Below are 20,600 nucleotides of genomic sequence, written 5' to 3'. Positions count from 1 at the left end.
CTTTTTACTTCAAAAGCCTTTTCCACAATGCTTTCAATATGCTTCTTCTTTTTATAAAATAAAGCTCTCTTTTTATGTTCCTTTACATCTTTCAGCACATTATGCACTACTCTCTTGTAAAATATTTTTTTGTGTAATTCCTTATACTGATTTTGTCTTCTTTTATCATACTTTATCTCCTTTGACTGAACATTTGCTTTTTTACTTTTCCTCTTATTTTGATTTTTTTTCTTACTCAAAAAAGTTGCAGCATTCTTTACCTTCTGTTTGCTCCTACAAACATTTTTAATAAATTGCTTCGTGATCTTACCAGAAGATTTTTTCCTTTTAGCCACATTATCTTTTTCATTCAATACTTGTTGTTGATGTTTCTTCAAATAATCCCCCTGTCTCTGTTCTTTTCTTTTTCTTTTTTTTCTGGCATACTGTCTCGATTTTAACGTTGAAAAACAGTATCTGCAAAAAAGAGTCACAAATAAATGTATATTAATAACTTTCAAATTTACAATATTCCATTACTGTACAAACACATTTTATATAAGAACAGACTAAAAAACTATAGCCCTGAACCACAAGTGTGACGATGATTAAAACACTACATACATAATGCATACTACTTTGAAGCAGTTCATGCCCTAAAGCCTACCTCACAAAAAGACTACATGCTAACTAACTGAATGATTACAGTACTAAAAAGAGACACACTGGGTGAGTAACAGGGTGTTTGCTAGAAGTGTATGAATACTAACTGGGGAATTGAAGCTGCGAAAGACAACTGTGTAGCTGATTAGGGAACTGATTGCATACTGGATAGGCATTTAAAGCAGTCCATGTGCTAAGGCCTGGCTCACTGCATGAGTACTTGGGTACTGACTGAATGATTAGACTACAGCAAGGATAGTGCCTGGATGAATTTATAAGTGGTAGGCTTTTGGCGCAGGGAATTGATTAGTACTTGGTACTTAATGGCTCACTAGAAGAGTGCAAAGGAAGTGACAGGATGTTTGCTGGAGTGTATGGATACTCACTAGGGAATTGAAACTGTGAAAGACAAGTGTCTAGGTGGTTAGAAGACTGCATGCACAGTGCATAGGGGTTTGAAGAAGTCCATGTGCTAAGGCCTAGCTCAGTGCATGAATACTTAGGCAGTGACTGAATCATTAGAGTACTGGAAAGAGAGTGTCTTGCTGAATTTATAAGTGTTTGTGTTTTGGCACAGTGAATGGATTAGTACATGGTCCTGAATGGGTCACTAGAGGACTGCAAAGCGAGTGATAGGGTGTTTCCTGGAAGTGTATGGAAACTGTCTTGAAAATTGAAGGTGAGAAAAACAACTGTGTAGGTGGTTAGAGAACTACATGCATACTGCATGGACATTTGAAGCAGTCCATTTGGTAATGAATGGTTCACAACATAAGTACTTACAAACTGACTAAATCATCAGACTACTTCTAGGACAGTGTCTGGGTAAAAATATTAAATTTTCAGTTCTGGGGCAATAAAGACAATACTACATGGTACTGTACTTTAGTGTCAAAGCATGACTCATTTTATCAATGCATAAGCGAAGACTGGCTTCTAATGCTACTAAAACTTGACAACATGACAGGTTTCAAAACAGTTTTCTGTCAGCAAATGCACAATGTTACCAAATGCTTCTCTCACAGTGGTTCCCAAATGCACACATACTCACAGTGTGATTCTAGACAAGCACCACTATCCCTAGGAGTTTACCAAAACTCATTCACTACAGTGAAAGTGGTAAGGGAACTGCACACAATCTACATATTTCACGACTACACTTTAGAGTCAATTCTTGACTCATTTAATCAACACATAAGCAAAGCCTGGCTTCTAATGCTACTAAAACTTGACAACATGACAGGTTTCAAAACAGTTTTCTCTCAGCAAATGCACGATGTTACCAAACGTTTCTCTGATAATGGTTCCCAAATGCACACAGACTCACAGTGTGATTCTAGACAAGCACCACTATCCCTAGGAGTTTACCAAAACTCATTCACTACAGTGGAAGAGGTAAGGGAACTGCACACAATCTACATATTTCACGACTACACTTTAGTGCCAATGCCTGACTCATTTAATCAACACATAAGCAAAGACGGGCTTCTAATACTACTAAAACTTGACAACATGACAGGTTTCAAAACAGTTATCTGTCAGCAAATGCACGATGTTACCAAACACTTCTCAGACAGTGGTTCCCAAATGCACACAGACTCACAGTGTGATTCTAGACAAGCACCACTATCCCTAGGAGTTTACCAAAACTCATTCACTACAGTGGAAGAGGTAAGGGAACTGCACACAATCTACATATTTAAGTACAGCACATCAGTGTCAAGGGATGACTCATTTAATCAACATATAAGCAAAGACTGGCTTCTAATGCTACTAAAACTTCACAACATGACAGATTTCAAAACAGTTTTTTGTCAGCAAAAGCACAATGTTATCAAACGCTTCTCTGACAGTGGTTCCCAAATGCACACAGACTCACAGTGTGATTCTAGACAAGCACCACTATCCCTAGGAGTTTACCAAAACTCATTCACTACAGTGGAAGTGATAAGGCAACTGCACACAATGTACATATTTCACGACTACACTTTAGTGTCAATGCCTGACTCATTTAATCAACACATAAGCAAAGACTGGCTTCTAATGCTACTAAAACTTGACAACATGACAGGTTTCAAAACAGTTTTCTATCAGCAAATGCACGATGTTACCAAACACTTCTCTGTCAGTGGTTCCCAAATGCACACAGACTCACAGTGTGATTCTAGACAAGCACCAGTATTCCTAGGAGTTTACCAAAACTCATTCACTACACTGGAAATGGTAAGGGAACTGCACACAATCTACATATTTCACGACTACACTTTACTGTCAATACCTAACTCATTTAATGAAAGCATAAGCCATAACTGTCTTCTAATGCTACTAAAACTTGACAACATGACAAGTTTCAAAACAGTTATCTGTCAGCAAATGCACGATGTTACCAAACGCTCTCCACAGTGGTTCCCAAATGCACACAGGCTCTCTGTGTGATTCTAGACAAACAACACTATCCCTTACACTATACCAAAACACATTTCTTCATCTACAAGGAGTACTACATTTTGCTACAGAAACATAACTCATTTCACAAATTCATAAACAATAAGTGGTTTCTAAATCTGCCAAAATATAAGAACTGCATAGTTATCTGTCTACAAACGCATGAAAAAACACAAATCCTTATCACAAAATGGTTTCTACATGCACGCACACTGTCAAGAAGATTGTAGAGAAAAAAAAATACTCCCTACACTTTAGCAGAAAAAATACCTTAGTCTGATTAAAATAAAAATAGTCTACATACATCCCCTCACAATTAAATACCTCACCTTTCAAGATGTGTTGTAGATTAAGAAGTATATCAGTCACACACCAGATATCAGTCACACACCAGATTTTCTTATACAGAATCTCTGCACTATGCACCTGTCAGCAAAACCAAAGAATGGCAAAGTTTCCCTCTCATTTTCCACACATATACATGTAAACATCAAATCACATTCCTTCCCACATAAATTCAAAAGCACACACACATTTCTATTGGTTAAACATTTCAATCCTTTCCAAATGACATAAACTTCAACCCTTCCCCCAATCTGCCTTCTGCCCGTTACCTTAGAAACAGGTCATGGAACTCTGTACTGAGCACACAGGTCACAAGTTCAGCACACACAATGTTGCTAATCAAAACAGCAAGTGTGCTTGACTTCTCAACATATCAGCTTATCATATATAATGTTCCTTACAATCTGTTTTTGTTAACCAATAAGAATCAAGCGTTTAAAAAACAGAAATATGCACCCTACTTTTCAGTGTAGAAGGTTGTCAAACAACCAATGATTTCTTGTCTTTTTTCAAAATTGCATCTTAGCCACCATTTTAGAAACATCTTACTTTCCAAACTGCCATTTCATTTACAGAGACCATCTGAGTGCATCCAGACCTCCTTACAAGATGCTTACAGTGTGGATTGTGGGACACAACTACATTTTCTGGAGCCAAAGGTATGCAGAAAACAAAGGCATTCACAAAGACCTAGGTTTGCCAAATGTAGACATTAAATCGATTGGACAGAGAGGGTTAAAGTGGCACCAATTGATACCATTGGTGAAATCCTTCATGCAAATCCAACACCCTGACCTCATAATAGTGCACTGTGGTGGCAATGACCTAGGCACTTTGACTGGGGTAGGTCTGGAAATGCTTATGAAGAACACCTTTGCACAACTGATTTCACTTTTCCCTAAAACTGCCTTTGTGTATTCTAACATATGCCAAAGGCAGAAATGGAACTGGTCCGATCATTTTTGTCCACAGATTGAGAAAGCTAGGAAACATGTGAATAAATCTGTTTCTGCTTTTCTCCGAGACTACCGAATGGGGTCCATTTACAATAACAATCTGCGCTTTCATATGCAAGAGATGTATAGGAGAGATGGAGTACACTTTACTGATGAAGGAAACAGAGTCTTTCTCAACAACTTTAGACTCTGTATAGGTACTTACTTATAAGTACCAAAAACTATCAATGTACACAACAGCTCTTTTTAGAGCCACTCAAGAACAAAACACTTAAGCTTAATCTTTATCTCCCAACAATTTCATTTTTTTTTTCCTTGGATCCGCGAGAGAATCCATGCATCCAACGCGATAGGATGCGCGCACCGTGCGCGCATTTCGCTGCTTTTAAAAAAAAAAAAAAGGGAGGCCCCAGGGGGCCCTTTTGGGACCCCCTAAGCACCTCTAAAGGGTCAGAGTATTTCCACTCTGCCCCCTTTATATGTTTTACGCACTTATTCCCCTTGCTTCTTCAGTCTCGCTTCTACCGAGGCAGAAAATGGCGGCCAACAGTTCCTGGTTTCGAATGTAGACAGACGCTCGACAGCCAATTAGCATTCAGCGTGCGATCGGGAGGGTGCGCGCTCCGTTCGGGGAGGGTTCGCTTACGGTGCGGGTAGGTTCCGCGGATCCTCCCCGGCCATAGATATCACTAACTTTTTTACCCTAATTTTCTCAGGAACTACTTAACAGATTCACACCAAATATGCAAAAGGCACGAGTCCGAACTGAGGACTACCTCTTTGCCAAATTTAGTGTCATTCCGTTAAGCGGTTCGGGCTGTAGCTGCGACAACAGATCCTATGGGAAATTGCATGGGGAAAACGCGTTTTGGGACCCCCCTTTTTTCTCGGCCCCCGCTTGACGAATCACCACGAAACTTTCAGGGTAGGAGCGGAGCGGAGCTGGCCAATAGTTTCAAGAATTTCGCGAAGATTCATCAATCGGCGCCAAAGAAATTACCAATAGAATGTTGCGGATTTCCTATGGAAAATAGGTCCTAACTATAACTATCTACTGGCGGTCGCCAGTAGATAATATATATATAAATATATATGTATTCCATACTCCTCTCTCCCAACGGTCCAATCCCCCAGAACCAAGAAAGGCACAAACTCCACTTTCTTCAGTGCGATTGTAAGTTATTTCTTCAGTGCATGGCCGCCATGACACGTTTCGAACCTACAAGGTAATATAAATATTACCTACTGGCAGTCGTCACTCGGTGGTATAGTTAGGAACTTGTTTCTATTCAAAAAGCGTTTTTTGTTTTCCTAATAATTTTGGCGCCGGTTGACGAATCTTCACAAAATTTTCAAAACTTATGGCCAGCTCTGGTCAGCTCCTATCTTGAATGTTTCGGGGTGATTCGGCAAGCAGGGGCCGAGAAAAAAGAGGTCCCGAAATGTGTTTTCTCCATGTTAATTCCCACAGGTAATTTCAGACACGACTACAGCCCGAACTGCTGAACGGAATTACACCAAATTTGACAAGCAGGTAGCCCTTGGTTCAGAAAGATACCTTTTTTTTTTAAATGGTGTAAATCCGTTCACTAGTTTCTGAGAAATTAAAAGAATAGAGGTCGGAAAATCATTTTTCCCATAGGAAACTTTAGACTCGGTTACAACCGAAACTGCTGAACGGAATTACACCAAATTTGGTAAAAAGGTAGTGCTTGCTTCAGAAAGAGACCTATTTAGGTCTCGCCTGACCCAGCGCATGCGCTGGTCTGGCGAGACTTATTGAGAGGGCTCAAAAAAGTGCTACCAGGCCAGCATAGAGCTACAGTGCATGTGCGCGGGTGCGCGCGCCGCGCTTTACCGCGATTACTTTCACTTTCGGGGCCGCACGGCCGCTTTGATGTTTGATCGTGATCGCAATCACTTTCACTTTCGCGGCCGCCCGGACGCTTTGCATAGCCAATAGGTCTCGCTTTTGGGACCTTATAAGTATTTAGTTATGCAACTGTTGCATAGCTAAACACTTATAAGGTCCCAAAGGCGAGACCTATTGGCTATGCCAATGCTTGTTTTTAAATGGTGTAAATCCGTTCAGTAGTTGCTGAGAAAATCAAAAAATAAAATTTTCGCTATCTATGGCCGCGGTGGATCCGTGCACCCTCCCGATCACAAGCTGCATTCTAATTGGCTGTCAACACTTCAAACCAGGAAGTGTTGGCAGCCATCTTGTTCCTCGGTAGAACCGAGGCACAAGAAAACAGTAAAACAAACACGAAAAACAAGAAAAGGGGGCAGGGTAGAAACACCCTGGCCCCCTAGGCCTGCTTAGGGGGTCCCACAAGGCCACCCAGGGCCAAAAAAAACATATTTTTTTATAAAAGATTTGCGAGTTGCACGGAGGGTCCGCGGATCCGGCCGTGAAAATAAAAAAACAAAGAGCGGGCTCCTGCGCTTCGTTATTAATTAGCCCCCGGGTGGGCCAAGTCCTGGGGGTATGTCAAAAAATATTTGCAGTGGCCCAGGGGGACCCCCACAGCCCCGGGGACCGCCACCTCGTGGCTCCTTTTTTAATGTAAAGGGGGCCTTAAAGGCCCCCCCAAGCCCCAGGGACCACCACCCCCAAGGCTTTCATTAATTATTGTGCATGGGGGCACACGGCCCCCCTGCTGCCCAGGGGACCGCCACCCCGAGGCTTCTTTGAAAAAAAAAATACCGGTGTGGAGGGGCTCAAGCCACCCACACGCCCCGGGGACCGCCTCCTCCCCGGGGCACTAATATGTAAATTTGAGGGTCCGTTAAGGAACCCCAAGCCCCGTAAACCACCACCCCCAAGGCTTTCATTAATTATTGTGCATGGGGGCACACGGCCCCCCCGCTGCCCCGGGGACCTAATATGTAAATTTGAGGGTCCGTTAAGGAACCCCAAGCCCCGGGGACCACCACCTCCCTGGGGCTGTGTAGACATTGGGAGATGGGGCACGCGGCCCCCTTCCTGGAGCATGTGATGGCCCTGGGGACCGCCACCCTCCAGGGCTGGCTCATGCAGTGTTCTGGGGTCCCCACCCCGGGACACTGCTGTTTTTTATGACAGGGCAGGAGCCTCGCAGCTCCCGCCCTGTCATAGCAAACACTGGTTTAGATTTTGAAAGAGAGAGCAGGAAACCTGCTCTCTCTTCAAAAATCCAAACCAGATTGCTTTTCCGCACGGGGAGCTGCAGCTCCCCATGTGGAAAAGCAATGCCGCCAGGAAGTGGGGAGCCGGCAGGGACCGTTGGGGCATTGGGGCTCCCCCCATGGTCACCAGCGAGAGGCCAGGCCCCGGGGGATGGGGTCCCCAGGGCCAGAAGTGGCCCGGGAGGAGGGCCACACAGCCCCCCTAAAATAAATTTAAAAAAGGATGGCCAAGAATATATATATATTCTTGAACATTTAATATGACTGTTTAAACACGTCTATCTTCTCTCCAGGAAAATTATCTTGTGAGGTAGAAATTCCCACTAGTCTGTTTTTCATTTTCATTATAGTTTTCATACTGTGTTTGTAGAAAATAGAGCACTTCCATGTTGGGATAGTGGCTCTGACAAAGACCGAACAGGTAGAAATGCGTCAGTCTATTAAACATTTTCATCCTTTGAATCCTGGAGTGAGGTTTCTCCTTTGCACGGCAGTGCGAGGCTTTTGAAAATTATAGACGGGTCCTGCGCCCGTCTAAACCGGCACCAACCCTGCATGGTGGATGCGGTCAGAAGAACTGGCAGGAGCAGTTTGCCACGACATATATGTACATATATAACTTGCCTCTAAAACTTTTATTGCGCATATGCCAGCTTGAAGTACCAACAGCTACCATCTTTCAATCAATAGGAGAGTCGAGAGACGAAGAAAAGCATAAATTCCTCCTGAGGATAAAATGGTCTGAAAATATAGGAGAGAAGATGCAAGCTTGGCTGGATCTGAAGCAGGAAGGCACTCCACCAATGCATCTATCACCTCTAAAGGATTGGGAGAACATTGTAGAGGACCTCAAAGTGAAGCTGGGAAACCCTCAGCATCAACGTCCGTGCATCAAAGTGCCATCAATTATACGAAGCAAGCGCCACCCAAAAGACATACTTGAAGGCAAACAGGCCCTCCATAAGGCCTCAGAAGCAAGGAAAAGAGGGGGCATACCAACTGAGGAACCGTCGGTTACAGCTCTAGGGTCAGCTTTAAGAAAGAAACTGTGAGAACATACAAAAAAGGGGTTGGCTCTGTTGAAGGAAAAGAACCCTTCCGAGCTGTGGAGGCACATCAATCAGTTGAGCAGTCGATGGGCACCAGGAGAAAAACGGAGTGGCGGAGCATGATTGGTTAAACCACGTAACACAACCATACTCGTACTCTCCCTCCAATAAAGGTAGCTCTGAAGCGATGAGCTGGGGAGAGGGGCAGAGCCGGCTGAATAATATAAACCTCCAAGATCCGAATGTCCCCTTTGACATTGGTCCTACAGATCAGAGGACCTGGGAAGAGGAGCACTGCAGGTCACCAGGTCTGATAAATTCCGATTTGGTTATCAAGACCTTCAAGAAAATGAGGAACGATGGTGCTCCAGGGCCAAATGGATTACCTGTACCAGTATTTAAAATAGCGCCAGATTTCCCAGCAGCAATCCTAATCCCGCTCTCTAACAATATCCTTTCTACAGCTAGGACACCGGATTCTGGAGGGGATCTATACTTGCCCCTATCTTTAAAAAAGGCTTATTGCCCTTCTCAATCTTGAACCTAAGGCTTTTGCTCATCTCCTCCTGAAGGATCTGGAATCTTGGGCACAAGAAAAAGGTATTATCCCCTTCTATCAGTCAAGCTTTAGGTCACAGTTGTCGACTTTGGATAACATCATTGTTTTAGCTCATTTATCAACCCAGGCAGTGAAGAAGAAAAGTCCTCCATTGTTCTGCAGTTTCATCGATTACAGCACAGCTTTTGACAAAGTGGATTGCAGAAGGCTATGGTGGAAATTAGACAACTGTGGAATTTCATCTAAACTATTGAATGCAATAAGATCCCTTTATGAGGATACCTGGGTGTAGGTCAAAACAAGCTCCTCCACAGTGATCCCCAAAGTTGCCACTAAGAACGGGCTTAAACAGGGCTGTGTTTTGGCATCCAACCTCCTCAATTTGTACACCGCATACCTGGGGGCTGCTCTGCAAGGCGACAACTTAGTAGCACCTAGACTGGGAAGTGTGAGGCTGCCGGTACTACAATATGCTGATGATACAGCAATAATGGATCACACCAAATTGGGCCTCTAAAGAGCCCTACATTAGTTGGATCACTTTAACAAGGCTAACTCCCTGACAGTCAACCAGGGGAAGACCAAGGTAATCATCTTCGGGAGATACCACCTCCAAAGGCAAGCACAATGGCTCTTGGGTGATCTGTAAATTGGCACAGTGGCTTCCTACAACTATTTTGGCGTCTGGCTCTCAGAATGGGACAATGCGATCATCCATTTGAAACATCTGACCTCCAAGGCCAACAATGTCATGCACCTGCTAAAATAACTGAGCCAACATCTGCTAAGTCCTTCGGTTGGACCAAAACTGACTGTTCTAAAAGCAAAACTGCTTCCAGCTACCAGTTATGGTCACTTGACCTTCCCTGGGTCATTGGATGCTTTTTTTAAATTGAGTCCAAGCCTATGCATACAAATCAGTGCTGCTTATTCCAAGGACAGCTGGGAAATCAAGGCTGAGATTGGTGCTTGGCCTCCGTAGGCTGGATCCCACGTGCCAGGGGGACCTTATAAAGATATAACTAAGGTTCTTGAGGGCTCCAGCAGACTCCTTAAGGTATGAATTGAGATCCCCCTTCGAAGAGGCGGGAGCAGTCTGGCATGCCAGCCTTGGCCGCGCTACTAACACACTGAAGATAGCTCCAGCAAGCCTACAGCTTTTGGAAATTCTACTTTATGCCTGGAAGAAATCAGTAAAAAACAAGTCTGTGAAATATCCTTTGCTCAAGGCATTAAGGCCCTTCGACTCAAGACCTAACCTAGAGCTAGTGAACAAATCATACATGCAAGGAAAAGCCCAACCCTACTTAAGCAAGGCCCTGACACCGCAAGCCCGAAGTAAAATACTTTTAATGAGACTTACTATGTTACGTATTGCTGATTTTAATCCAACATGGGCACGTAAAGGAGAAAATACAGAATTTAGGCTGTGCTCTTTCTCCAAGGAATCCTGGCTGCAACTCTTGTGCTGTTGACCCAAACTGGATAATGAAAGTTGGCGCCTCCTTCGTCTGATCTGTTCTGTTGATGGAGAAAAGATCTGCAAAGAAGCATCAGCCTTATGCTTTTCCAAATCAAAGGCAATGAATTTAGCAAGATTTGGGAAATTCACGCACCTGATTAGGATTGCCTTAAAGGACTCGAAGGTATGCAATCCTCCTCCTGTAACTGACATGCCAAATCTCGCTGAAGCAGGCCAGCTGGTTCCCAACAGGCACAGAGGAGTGCCGCCCTTTTAATCAGAACTATCAAGTCTGAGTATTTTAAAAATTTGGTATCAATTTGGTTTTAATCAAAAAGGAATTTCAAGTAACACTGGGCACTGTATAATGTGCCTAAGGATAAACGGCTGAGGACAAAGCCAGGATATGGCTGGATGGGTAGGGGAGGGTGCTGGGGGCACGAGGTAGGAACTGTTTAGTTCAAGTATTATTCTTTTTTTAACAGCGGTTTTGTTTTTACTTTAATGATTTTAATTAATTAAAAGGTTGATAAAATTCAATACTGGCTAATACTGGAATATGTCTTTACCAAAGCGTTTATACTTACCTGTTAAATTCTAACATTTTCATTGTAAAGTCATGCACTGTAAAGGTATATCCGTGGTCAATATTTTCGTGGTAAAGGCATGAGTGCTAAAGACTTATGCATTGTAATGACAGCATTGTAAAGGATTGTGTGGTAATGGCATGTGTGGTTCCGTCATACAGCCTCACCTATGACATCTGAAATTAGATCATTGATAACAATACTGTGCATGGCAAAGGCTTGTGTTATAGTTACTTTAGGGCATGAGTTATGGTTACTTGAGACAACTATAACTGGGGAATTTCAGTGCTTTTGTTAGCTTACAACTTTATGTTTTAAATGATATTTTCTCCTAACTGTAATTTAAGGGGTCTCTTCTTGATATAAAAAAAGGTTTTCCAAAATGGTGTAGGCACTTTCCCTTGCTTGGTGCTAGTGCAGCCCCTTTAAGCTACAGCCCTGAGAGAGCACAGTGGTCTTCCGGGAAACCATTGGAAAGTTAAATAGGCCAATTGGGTGAAACCAATTTTACCAATACCATATCATGGACACAGCACAGTCACTATCTAACTGATTAACTGTGTCACATGGCAGAGAGCCAGAATACCAGCCAAGAAAGGTTAAGAAAATGATGAACAATCGTAGGTGACCCTGCAGAAAATGCAAAATTGCTACAATGTGCTTTTACTACAGTAATTGACTGGTCAGGAATTATTATTTTCTTGCATATGTTCAGTCAGAAGCAAAAGGGACTGAATAATTTTAAGGCAGTTCTGTCTGACAATGTGACAAACTGTAGGAACATTCTGAGAGGTACATTACCTATTCCTGGCGTTACAAGTTGTATGCTTATATCCTATCCAGTTCTATCCAATATTACAGGCAATGTATCATATATCAATTATACCTCTATATTTTTGTATTTCACATTGACACACATGCAAATATGATTTTTATTAAAGCAGAGCTTCTCAAACTGTTTACAACAACCCAAATTTGAATATGGCAATCTTTTGTGATCCAGTTATCTTTAATGGACATGACACAGGCAATAGTTTAATGCAACTAAAGCATAATGTGGCAGCACTCTAACATTTACAGGCATCACATTTTTCCTCGAAATGGGGACTAAATTTGCACAGACATCAGTTATATTGCACCCAAATAGTCATGTTAGGAATTTGGGTTTTAGTGAATATTTATCATCTGTACATCACCAAGTAAAGTGTCTTGATTATTTTGATCCCATTAAAATCTTTGTGTCCATCACATTTCAAATATCCAAAAAATGTGCTCCATTTTTCCTTTCTTAACTGCTGAATGTGCACAGTTCATTTAGAGTTGTGTCCATTTTGCGGTGTGTTCGAAAAAAACTTACATCCTACAGCCTTTCCTTTCATACTTGCTGTACCCCAGCAAGATTATCTCAAAATTCACTTTACTTTTCTTTCTCTGACTGCAAAGTGAAACGAGTTTCTAAACACCAATCTTCTTGTTCAAAAATAGGCAGCAATTTTATCAGAAGACATACCTGGACATTTGACCCGTATCTTTAAAGCACAGCAAATATGGCAGATACATACATAATTTAAAGGCACCTTTACTTATTGTTTTGAGTTTTGTGACCCACAAAAAATTGGCTTGTTACTCACCAGTGATTCGGAATCAGATGTTTTAAGGTGTATATTATCTGACTGGAAAAATTTGGGATATTGGTTAACCCTTTCACTGCTAGGCCTTCTCCCCCTGTGCTAAGCCTATCTGGGGTAGTTCGCGCTTAGGCCATTGTAACGTTTTGACAACATAAGGTATCAACACTAAATTTAAGTCCTTTTCTTCCAACATGATGGGGATTTTAAGGGTACCCAGGGTTTGTATATTTCTCCAGAGGGTAACCAGAAATTAGCCAAAATATAGCTACATTTTGTTTTGGGGGGGGGAAAATGGGATAAAGTGGTGCAGAAGGAAGCGTCTGTTTTTTCCCTTGCAAATGGTATCAATAAAGGGTTTGTGGTGCTGAAATCAGCATCTTCCGAGCTTTCAGGGACTGACAATCTTGTACACAGTTGTGGCATTTTACTGGGACATAGCCTATTTTTGGTATTTTGTGTGCTTTCAATCTCCTTCCAGTTAGTGGTAGAAATGGGTATGAAAGCAATAATGGGTCCTGGAAAGCTATACATTTCAGAAAAGTAGACACAATTCAAAATTCAGTAAGGGGGCATTTGCGTAGATCCTTCAAGGTTTTTTGTATAGAAACTAACAGTTGAAAATAAGAAAAATTGAAAATGAGTTGGAAAAACAGCCATTTGTGCCAATGTTTTCACCTTTAACTTCTTCTAAGTAGGACAGTTTTTTTGAAGCAATATGCCGTTACATCCGCTGGACCATTCTGGTTGTGGGGATATGTAACACTTGTAGGTTCACCAAGAACCCGAGAAACCCAGAGCCAATAACTGAGCAGCGCCTTGCAATGATTTTTTATTGTGTACTGGGTATATAGCAATTCATTTGGTAAAATATACAGAGTGAAAAATAGGTATGAAAGACACCTATGTATTTCCATAATTGGAACAAAATGGAGAGTTTAGAAACAGTAGCTATTTGCACATTGCCAAAGTTATAGGTACCCATACTAGCATGTGAATTATAGGATATTTTACAAAGTGACTTCTTTTTTAAACATTGTCTTACATTTGGAAGGCAGAAATGCATCGACAGTCAATAGGTGATAAAAGTTGCTCTATAATTCTATGTTCCCTAAGTTTAACAATAAATATTGGTACATCACTTGCGCGGGTAGGCCTAGCTCCTGTGACAGGAAACAGCCCAAAACACAACGTGGACACTGCACATTTTTAAAGTGAAAACAGACCCCTTTCTTGCAAAGTGCCTAGCTATGGGTTTTGAATAAGGGTGGGCGTAGTGGGCGTAGTGGGGCTACGTGAAGCAGCACGTAGTGTGCCCAAATCTACGCACACTACGCGCTTCGCGTAGCCCCACTACGTGCCACCCACCTCCCGCCCGCCCTTCTTTTAAATAATATAAGCAATGAAAAAAAAATTAAAGTAAGTCGACTTACCGTAAGCGCGGCGTCTCCGGGGCTCCCTCTTCTTCGTTTCTAATTTCTTCTGACAAATGCGTATGCGCGGACGCCCGCGCATGCGCATTTCTCGCGAGAAATGCGCATGCGCGGGTGTCCGCGCATGCGCATTTGCCAGAAGAAATTAGAAACAGAAAGAGGGAGCCCCGGAGACGCCGCGCTTACGGTAAGTCGACTTACTTTAATTTATTTTTCATTGCTTATATTATTAAAAGGAGGGCAGGCGGGAGGTGGGTGGCGGGTGGCAAGCAGCTACGCTTCGCCCTCGGCGTGTGCGTAGCGCTGCCCTGCTTCGCCTACTTCGGAAAGTGCGAAGCAGGCAGCGCTACGTACACTACGTGGGCGAAGCGTAGTGCTACACCCGGGGTTAGTTTTGAACCCTAGTTCAGCCAGCACCTAGGGAAAACTCGCAAACCTATACATTTGTAAAAACTAGACACCCAGGGGAATCAAGGATGGGGTAACTTCAGTGGCTCTCACCAAGCTCTGTTACACAGAATCCCTTGCAAACCTCAAACTTTATAAAAAAACACATTTTCCTCACATATCTTTGATGGAAAGTTGTAGAATCTGTATGGATCCACAACATTCCACCAACCCCTCATCCTCCAAAGTCTTCTGGAAAGAATATTAGCTCACTTGTGTGGGTAGGCCTAGTGCCCCTGACAGGAAAAATCCCAAAACCAACGTGGACAAACCACACTTTTACAGTGAAAACTTACCCTTTTTCTGCAAAGTGCCTAGCTTTAGATTTTGAAGCCTAGCTCTGCCGGCACCTAGGGAAACCTAGCAAACCTATACATGTTTGAAAACTAGACACCCAGGGAAATCCAGGATGGGGTGACTTGTGTGGCTCTCACCAAGTTCTGTCACCCAGAATCCCTTGCATACCTCAAACTTTGTAAAAAAAAAAGCACATTTTCCTTACATTTCTGTGATGGAAAGCTCTGGAATCTGTGTGGATCCACAAACTTCCACCCACCCCGCATCCCCCAAAGTCTTCAGATAAAAATGGTACCTCACTTGTGTGGGTAGGCCAAGTGCCCATGAAAGGAAACGGTCCAAAACGCAACGTGGACACACCACATTTTCACAGTGAAAACGGAGCCTTTTTTTGCAAAGTGCCTAGCTGTAGATTTTGAACCCAAGCTCTGCCGGCACCTAGGGAAACCTATCAAACATATACATTTTTGAAAACTAGACACCCAGGGAAATCCAGGAGTGGGTGACTTTTGTGTCTTTCACCAGGTTCTGTTTAGGCCTGGGCGAAGCACTACGCTACGCTCGCGTAGTTTGCGAAGTTCGCGCTACTTCGCGCTACTTCGCGTTACGCGAACTGCACATAGCACAGTGCGAACACGCGTAGCGTAGTGTTGCGTAGTGCTGCGGTCATTTTTTGCTTGCTCGCGGTCCTCAACGTCAAGTTGGCGACCGCGAGCAAGCAAAATGACATCCTGGCGAGACTTTTTCCTTGTTCGCGATCGCGAGCATGGAAAATAAACCTCCCGGCGAGATTCCCAACGCGAGAAGGTCAGGTTTCTCATTGCGAGGGGTCGCGTATGCTCGCGACCGCTCGCGATGAGAAACTACCAGTTCGCGTTGAGAAAGCTGCAGCTCGAGTAAAAATCTACTCGAGCAGCAGAAAACTACAGCTCGCACTGTGCAAGATGCCATTTTCAATGATTGCACAGTGCCGGTTGCTTGTCCGCACTGTGCAATCATTGAAAACAACATCTTGCACAGTGCGAACATGTTACTTCGCAGTTCGCGAAGTGCTACGCGTAGCTCGCGTAGTGCGAACTTCACTTTGCGTAGCTTCGCGAAGTACTACTTCGCGAACTACGCCCACCCTTAGTTCTGTTATCCAGAATCCCTTGCAAACCTCAAACTTTGTTTTAAAAAAATCCTCATATTTCTGTGATGGAAAGTTCCAAAATCTGTGTGGATCCACAAAATCCCATCCACCCCGCATTCCCCAAAATCTGCTGATGAAAATGGTACCTCAGTTGTGTGGATAGGCCTAGTGCCTGCGACAGAAAGTGGTCCAAAATGCAACATGGACACACCACATTCTTGCAGTGAAAACTTACCCTCTTTTTGCAAAGTGTCTAGTTGTAGATTTTGAACCCGAGCTCTGCTAGCACCTAGGGAAATCTTGCAAAACTATACATTTTTGAAAACTAGACACCCAGGGGATCCCAGTATGGGGTGCCTCGTGTGGCTCCCACCAGGTTCTGTTACCCAGAATTTCTTGAAAACTTTAAACTTTGTAAAAAAAAACACATTTTCCCCACATTTCTGTGATGTAAAGTTCTGGAATCTGCGTGGGTCCACAGACTTCCACCCACCCCTCATTCACCAAAGTCTCCTGATTAAAGTGGGAAAGTTGTAGGATCACTGGCTGATACAAATTTCCTAACACCCAGGGTTCCCCCAGGACTCCTGATAAAAATGGTACCTCACTTGTGTGGGTTGGTCAAGTACCCGCGATAGGCAAGGGCCCAAAACGTATTGCGGAGACTTCAAATTTACCTATCATAAAATGACCTGGTTTTGCAGGGGGGACACCTGGTTTGTTAGCCCCAGGCTCGTGGCCATCTAGGGAAACCTTCCAAACCCACACATTTCTGAAAACTAGACACCCTAGGGAGTCCAGAGAGGAATGGCTTGTGTGGATTCCCCCAAGGTTTTCCAACCCAAAATCCCCTGCAAACCTCAAATTTAGCTGAAAACATCACTTTCTCCACACCTTTTTGTGTGGGATCACTGTGCCGGCACAAATGTCCTACCACCCAGCATTCCCCTTGTTCTCCCGAGTAGAATGATACCTCACACCCAACCTCCACTTTACACACAAATAAACTCTCCCTGGTTTCTAGTGATTTTCTGCCCCTGCTTCGGTGCAGATGAGAATAAAAATATCACTGAAACAGCCAAAATGTGTGCCTAAAAAACAGGTAGCCACGCTTGCCTATGGGGGTTCCCAGTAAATATGACACATTGCAATGTGTACTAATACCACACGTGTCATTACAATGTAGGTATTACTAAGCATAGTCATTCACTACGACCTACCATTACAACGCATACTTTTACCACGAATATGCCTTTACCATCATGCGTGGTAAAGGTATACTCTTGGAAAAAGTATCCAAGGTATGGTAAACTACCCACCCTAAACCCTAATTTAGTATCCCTGCATGACCCCCCAAGACCCTATCCTTTCGCTACCCTAAACCCTAAATCAATACCCCTGCATGACCCCTCAACCCCCAATCCTTTCCTACACTAACACACAACCCCTGCACGACCCTCCCACAACCCCCAGTCATCTCCCTACCCTAAAATACTACCCTGCATGACCCTCCCCTGACCCCAGTCCTCTCCTTACACTAAAACACTACCCTGTATGACCCTGACCCTACCCTAAACCTTAAAACACTACCCTGCACGACCCTCGTAAGACCCCCAGTCCTCTCCTTACCTTAAAACACTATCCTGCATGACCCCCGACCCTACCCTAAACCCTACAACACTACCCCTGCATCACCCTCCCCGTGATCCCCAGTCCTATCCTTACACTAAAACACTACGGCCCCGGACCCTACCCTAAACCCTAAATCACTACCCCCTGCACAACCCTCCCCCTGACCCTCAGTCTTCTCCCTACCCTAAAACACTACCCTGCATGACCCACCCAATCCTATGCTAAACCCTAAAATAGAACCCTGCACGAAACACACTCCCACCCCCTTTTACCCTAAAAAAGTAACCCCTACCCGAGGATCAAACCCTCTTACCTCTCCCTTCTTGTGGTTCCTTTCTCTCCTCGTTGTTCCTGCTTCTCTCTGGTCATCTGAGGGGTGGTGCACATCGTTGTGAGGAAATGGAAGAGCCTCTGTTTCCTCCCAACAATGTGGATCACCTACATTTTTTTACAAGGTATGTGCTTTTACCACACAAACCTTTACAACTAAATTAGTTGTAAAAGCATGCGTGGTAAAAGCACATACATTGTAAAAAAATGTGTTGTAATGACTACGCGTTGTTACAACAGCTCTTCCCCAGCTCCTGAGGCTGTTGGGGGAAGAAGGGAATCACCTCTGGTGCCCACACCAGAGGGATTTCCTGTACCATGTGATCAGACGGCCTTGTTTTGTGCCTCCCGCTCACCCCCAGAAACATGCCTAAGGATAGTACTACCAATGGCCGCTCCAAGGGCAAGGCGCCTGTGCCCAAGAGTCGCCTGCCTTGCGGCAGACTGCGCCAACCAGGGGTGCAGGCCCGGGAGCTTTTTGGGGAGGTGGAGGTGGCCGCCCTTGTTTTTTTTGTGCAGCACCACCTCCCCTTGACCTTGGCAGCAGTCGGCAGGCCTGACTCTGGGTACCCGACCCAGGAGCGTCACCGCCCGTGGGCGAATGTGCGCCGGGCTGAGTTTCGCCAGTCTGGGGTCAAGCGCACCCATCACCAGCTGTCCCACCGGTGGTCTGACATCTTGGACCGGGAGCAGGACCTGCTGGACCTGCTAGGTGTCAAGGTCGTGGGGCTTGTTGAGTAGCTAATATACTAGTAATATAAGTATTGTGTATATTTTTATTCCGAATAGCAAGAATACTGGTGCTTACATTGCAGGTAAATTACGTTTTAAAATCTTCTGTGATTGTAGGACACAGGTGCTCGGCGTTGCTCTTACTTGTTTACAACTTTGCGCTCGCTTGGGCTGATTATGTAAAAGTTTACTTAGAGAACTTGAGTTAGGTAATGCTATTGCTAGAGAGACTCTAGTCCTTCCTTTGTCCTCCTGTCAGTAAGAAGAGATAGTAGTGGATGGATTGATATAGGTTTAGTTAGTATTAGTTGGTCATTTTTTAGAGGTCTGTGTGATGCATCCTCTCTGTCACTGAGTGCTGCTTACCCCAGTCCTTAGTAGAATCTTTTGTAGTTTGTTTGATGAGTGGTAAGGCTTAGCAGTGTCACTAGCAGAACATCAGACGCAACCAACAATTTGGTGTATGCACAAATTTATGCATATGTCCTACACCTATGCATTTTTGACTGCTAAAATTTAAATGCAGACTTATTGAAAAATTGGCCAGTCTGGAATATGTGGGCTAGGTCACGTGGTACATAGGCTTAGTTAGTATTCTGGAATCAGAATGGAACACTGGATTAGTGTTCATAAACAATAAGTAGACGGTCCGTAAATCCCACAATAACACTACTAGTCGATCTGATGAGATAGGTCAATTTTATTGCAATTGTTGTTTCCTAAAATGTTTTTGGAGTGTTTTTTTAAATATTTTATTTGTTTCACAGTACATCAATCGTTAATGTGTGTCTCTTTCGTTGTTATATCTTACATGATCAGCACCCAGGGGCAAGAAGACGAGGACACAGGCGGCAGGACAAGATGAAGATGCCTCCCATGGCCAGGAGCGCTCCTCTACCGAGGGCCCCAGTAAGTCCTCCAGTGGTTATATTAATAATTGTATTTCCCTAACTTTTACTGCACCTTATTTTTTCAGAACTATTATTTATGTTTCCTAATTCTATTTTTTTTTCCAAATCTTCTTCGATCTCGACTGATACTCTTTTATTAGGTCCCCGAACCCCCCCCGAAGATACCCAATGATTAGACAACCCAGAACATAATAACGCCCTTTCGCTCACTCACTCGTGTAAGTCCACCACACCAAATACCACAGAGTCTTTGTGTAAGTTGAAGTTCAAAAGGTTTATTTTAAAATAACAAGCTCTGTATGTTGTTCTACAATTCAAATCATTATACTATACGAGCCAGCTAAAAAAACTAAATGCATACGATTAAAACAATAAACATTGTTACAAGTCCAACGAAGAGTCAAACAATCTCTGTGCGAATTCTGGGGGACCCCTCACCTTAGACCGTAAAAGTACTGGTTACATCATAAGCTCTGCAAAGCTCTTGTTCGTTCGTAGAAGGGAATCTTTCACCTGTTATGATAAAAATAGTGCGGGTTAGATAGTATAATGCAAGCATTTCTCAGTCATGTCAAAAAGTGTAGCATGTTATGGTATTGGCTAAGCAATACAGACTGACCAGAAAGTGGCTTTTTTTTTACCTCTTGTACGCAACGCTTAGACAGTAGCTGTATGAGCTCATGTGGGCTCAAAGGCGTCTTACACAACAAGCTGCGAGGTAACGTGCGCAAAAGACATGAAGCTAAAATGGTGCATGGCTCAGGCTAACTTTGCAAAGAGTAGAGTAGACTAAAATGACCCTAGGGACCATAATAACACTACTAGTGTCTACTCAACTCTAG

General features: G+C 43.5%; 1 protein-coding gene across 1 annotated transcript in view; it reads left to right on the top strand.

Annotated features, from left to right (window-relative positions):
* LOC146865639 (uncharacterized) overlaps window positions 1–20,600 on the top strand; it is a 182,612-nt gene that overhangs the window by 161,747 nt on the left and 265 nt on the right. Inside the window, exon 3 of the mRNA XM_085640177.1 lies at window positions 19,667–19,756. Within this exon, the coding sequence (XP_085496303.1) occupies window positions 19,667–19,756 (90 nt within the window). The remainder of the gene's footprint in view (window positions 1–19,666; window positions 19,757–20,600) is intronic.

Source organism: Triturus cristatus, chromosome 2_1 (assembly GCF_964204655.1).
Source record: "Triturus cristatus chromosome 2_1, aTriCri1.1, whole genome shotgun sequence".
Lineage (NCBI taxonomy): Eukaryota > Metazoa > Chordata > Amphibia > Caudata > Salamandridae > Triturus > Triturus cristatus.
The sequence above is the reverse complement of the archived record's forward strand: the minus strand, read 5'-3'. Positions and strand labels throughout refer to the sequence as shown.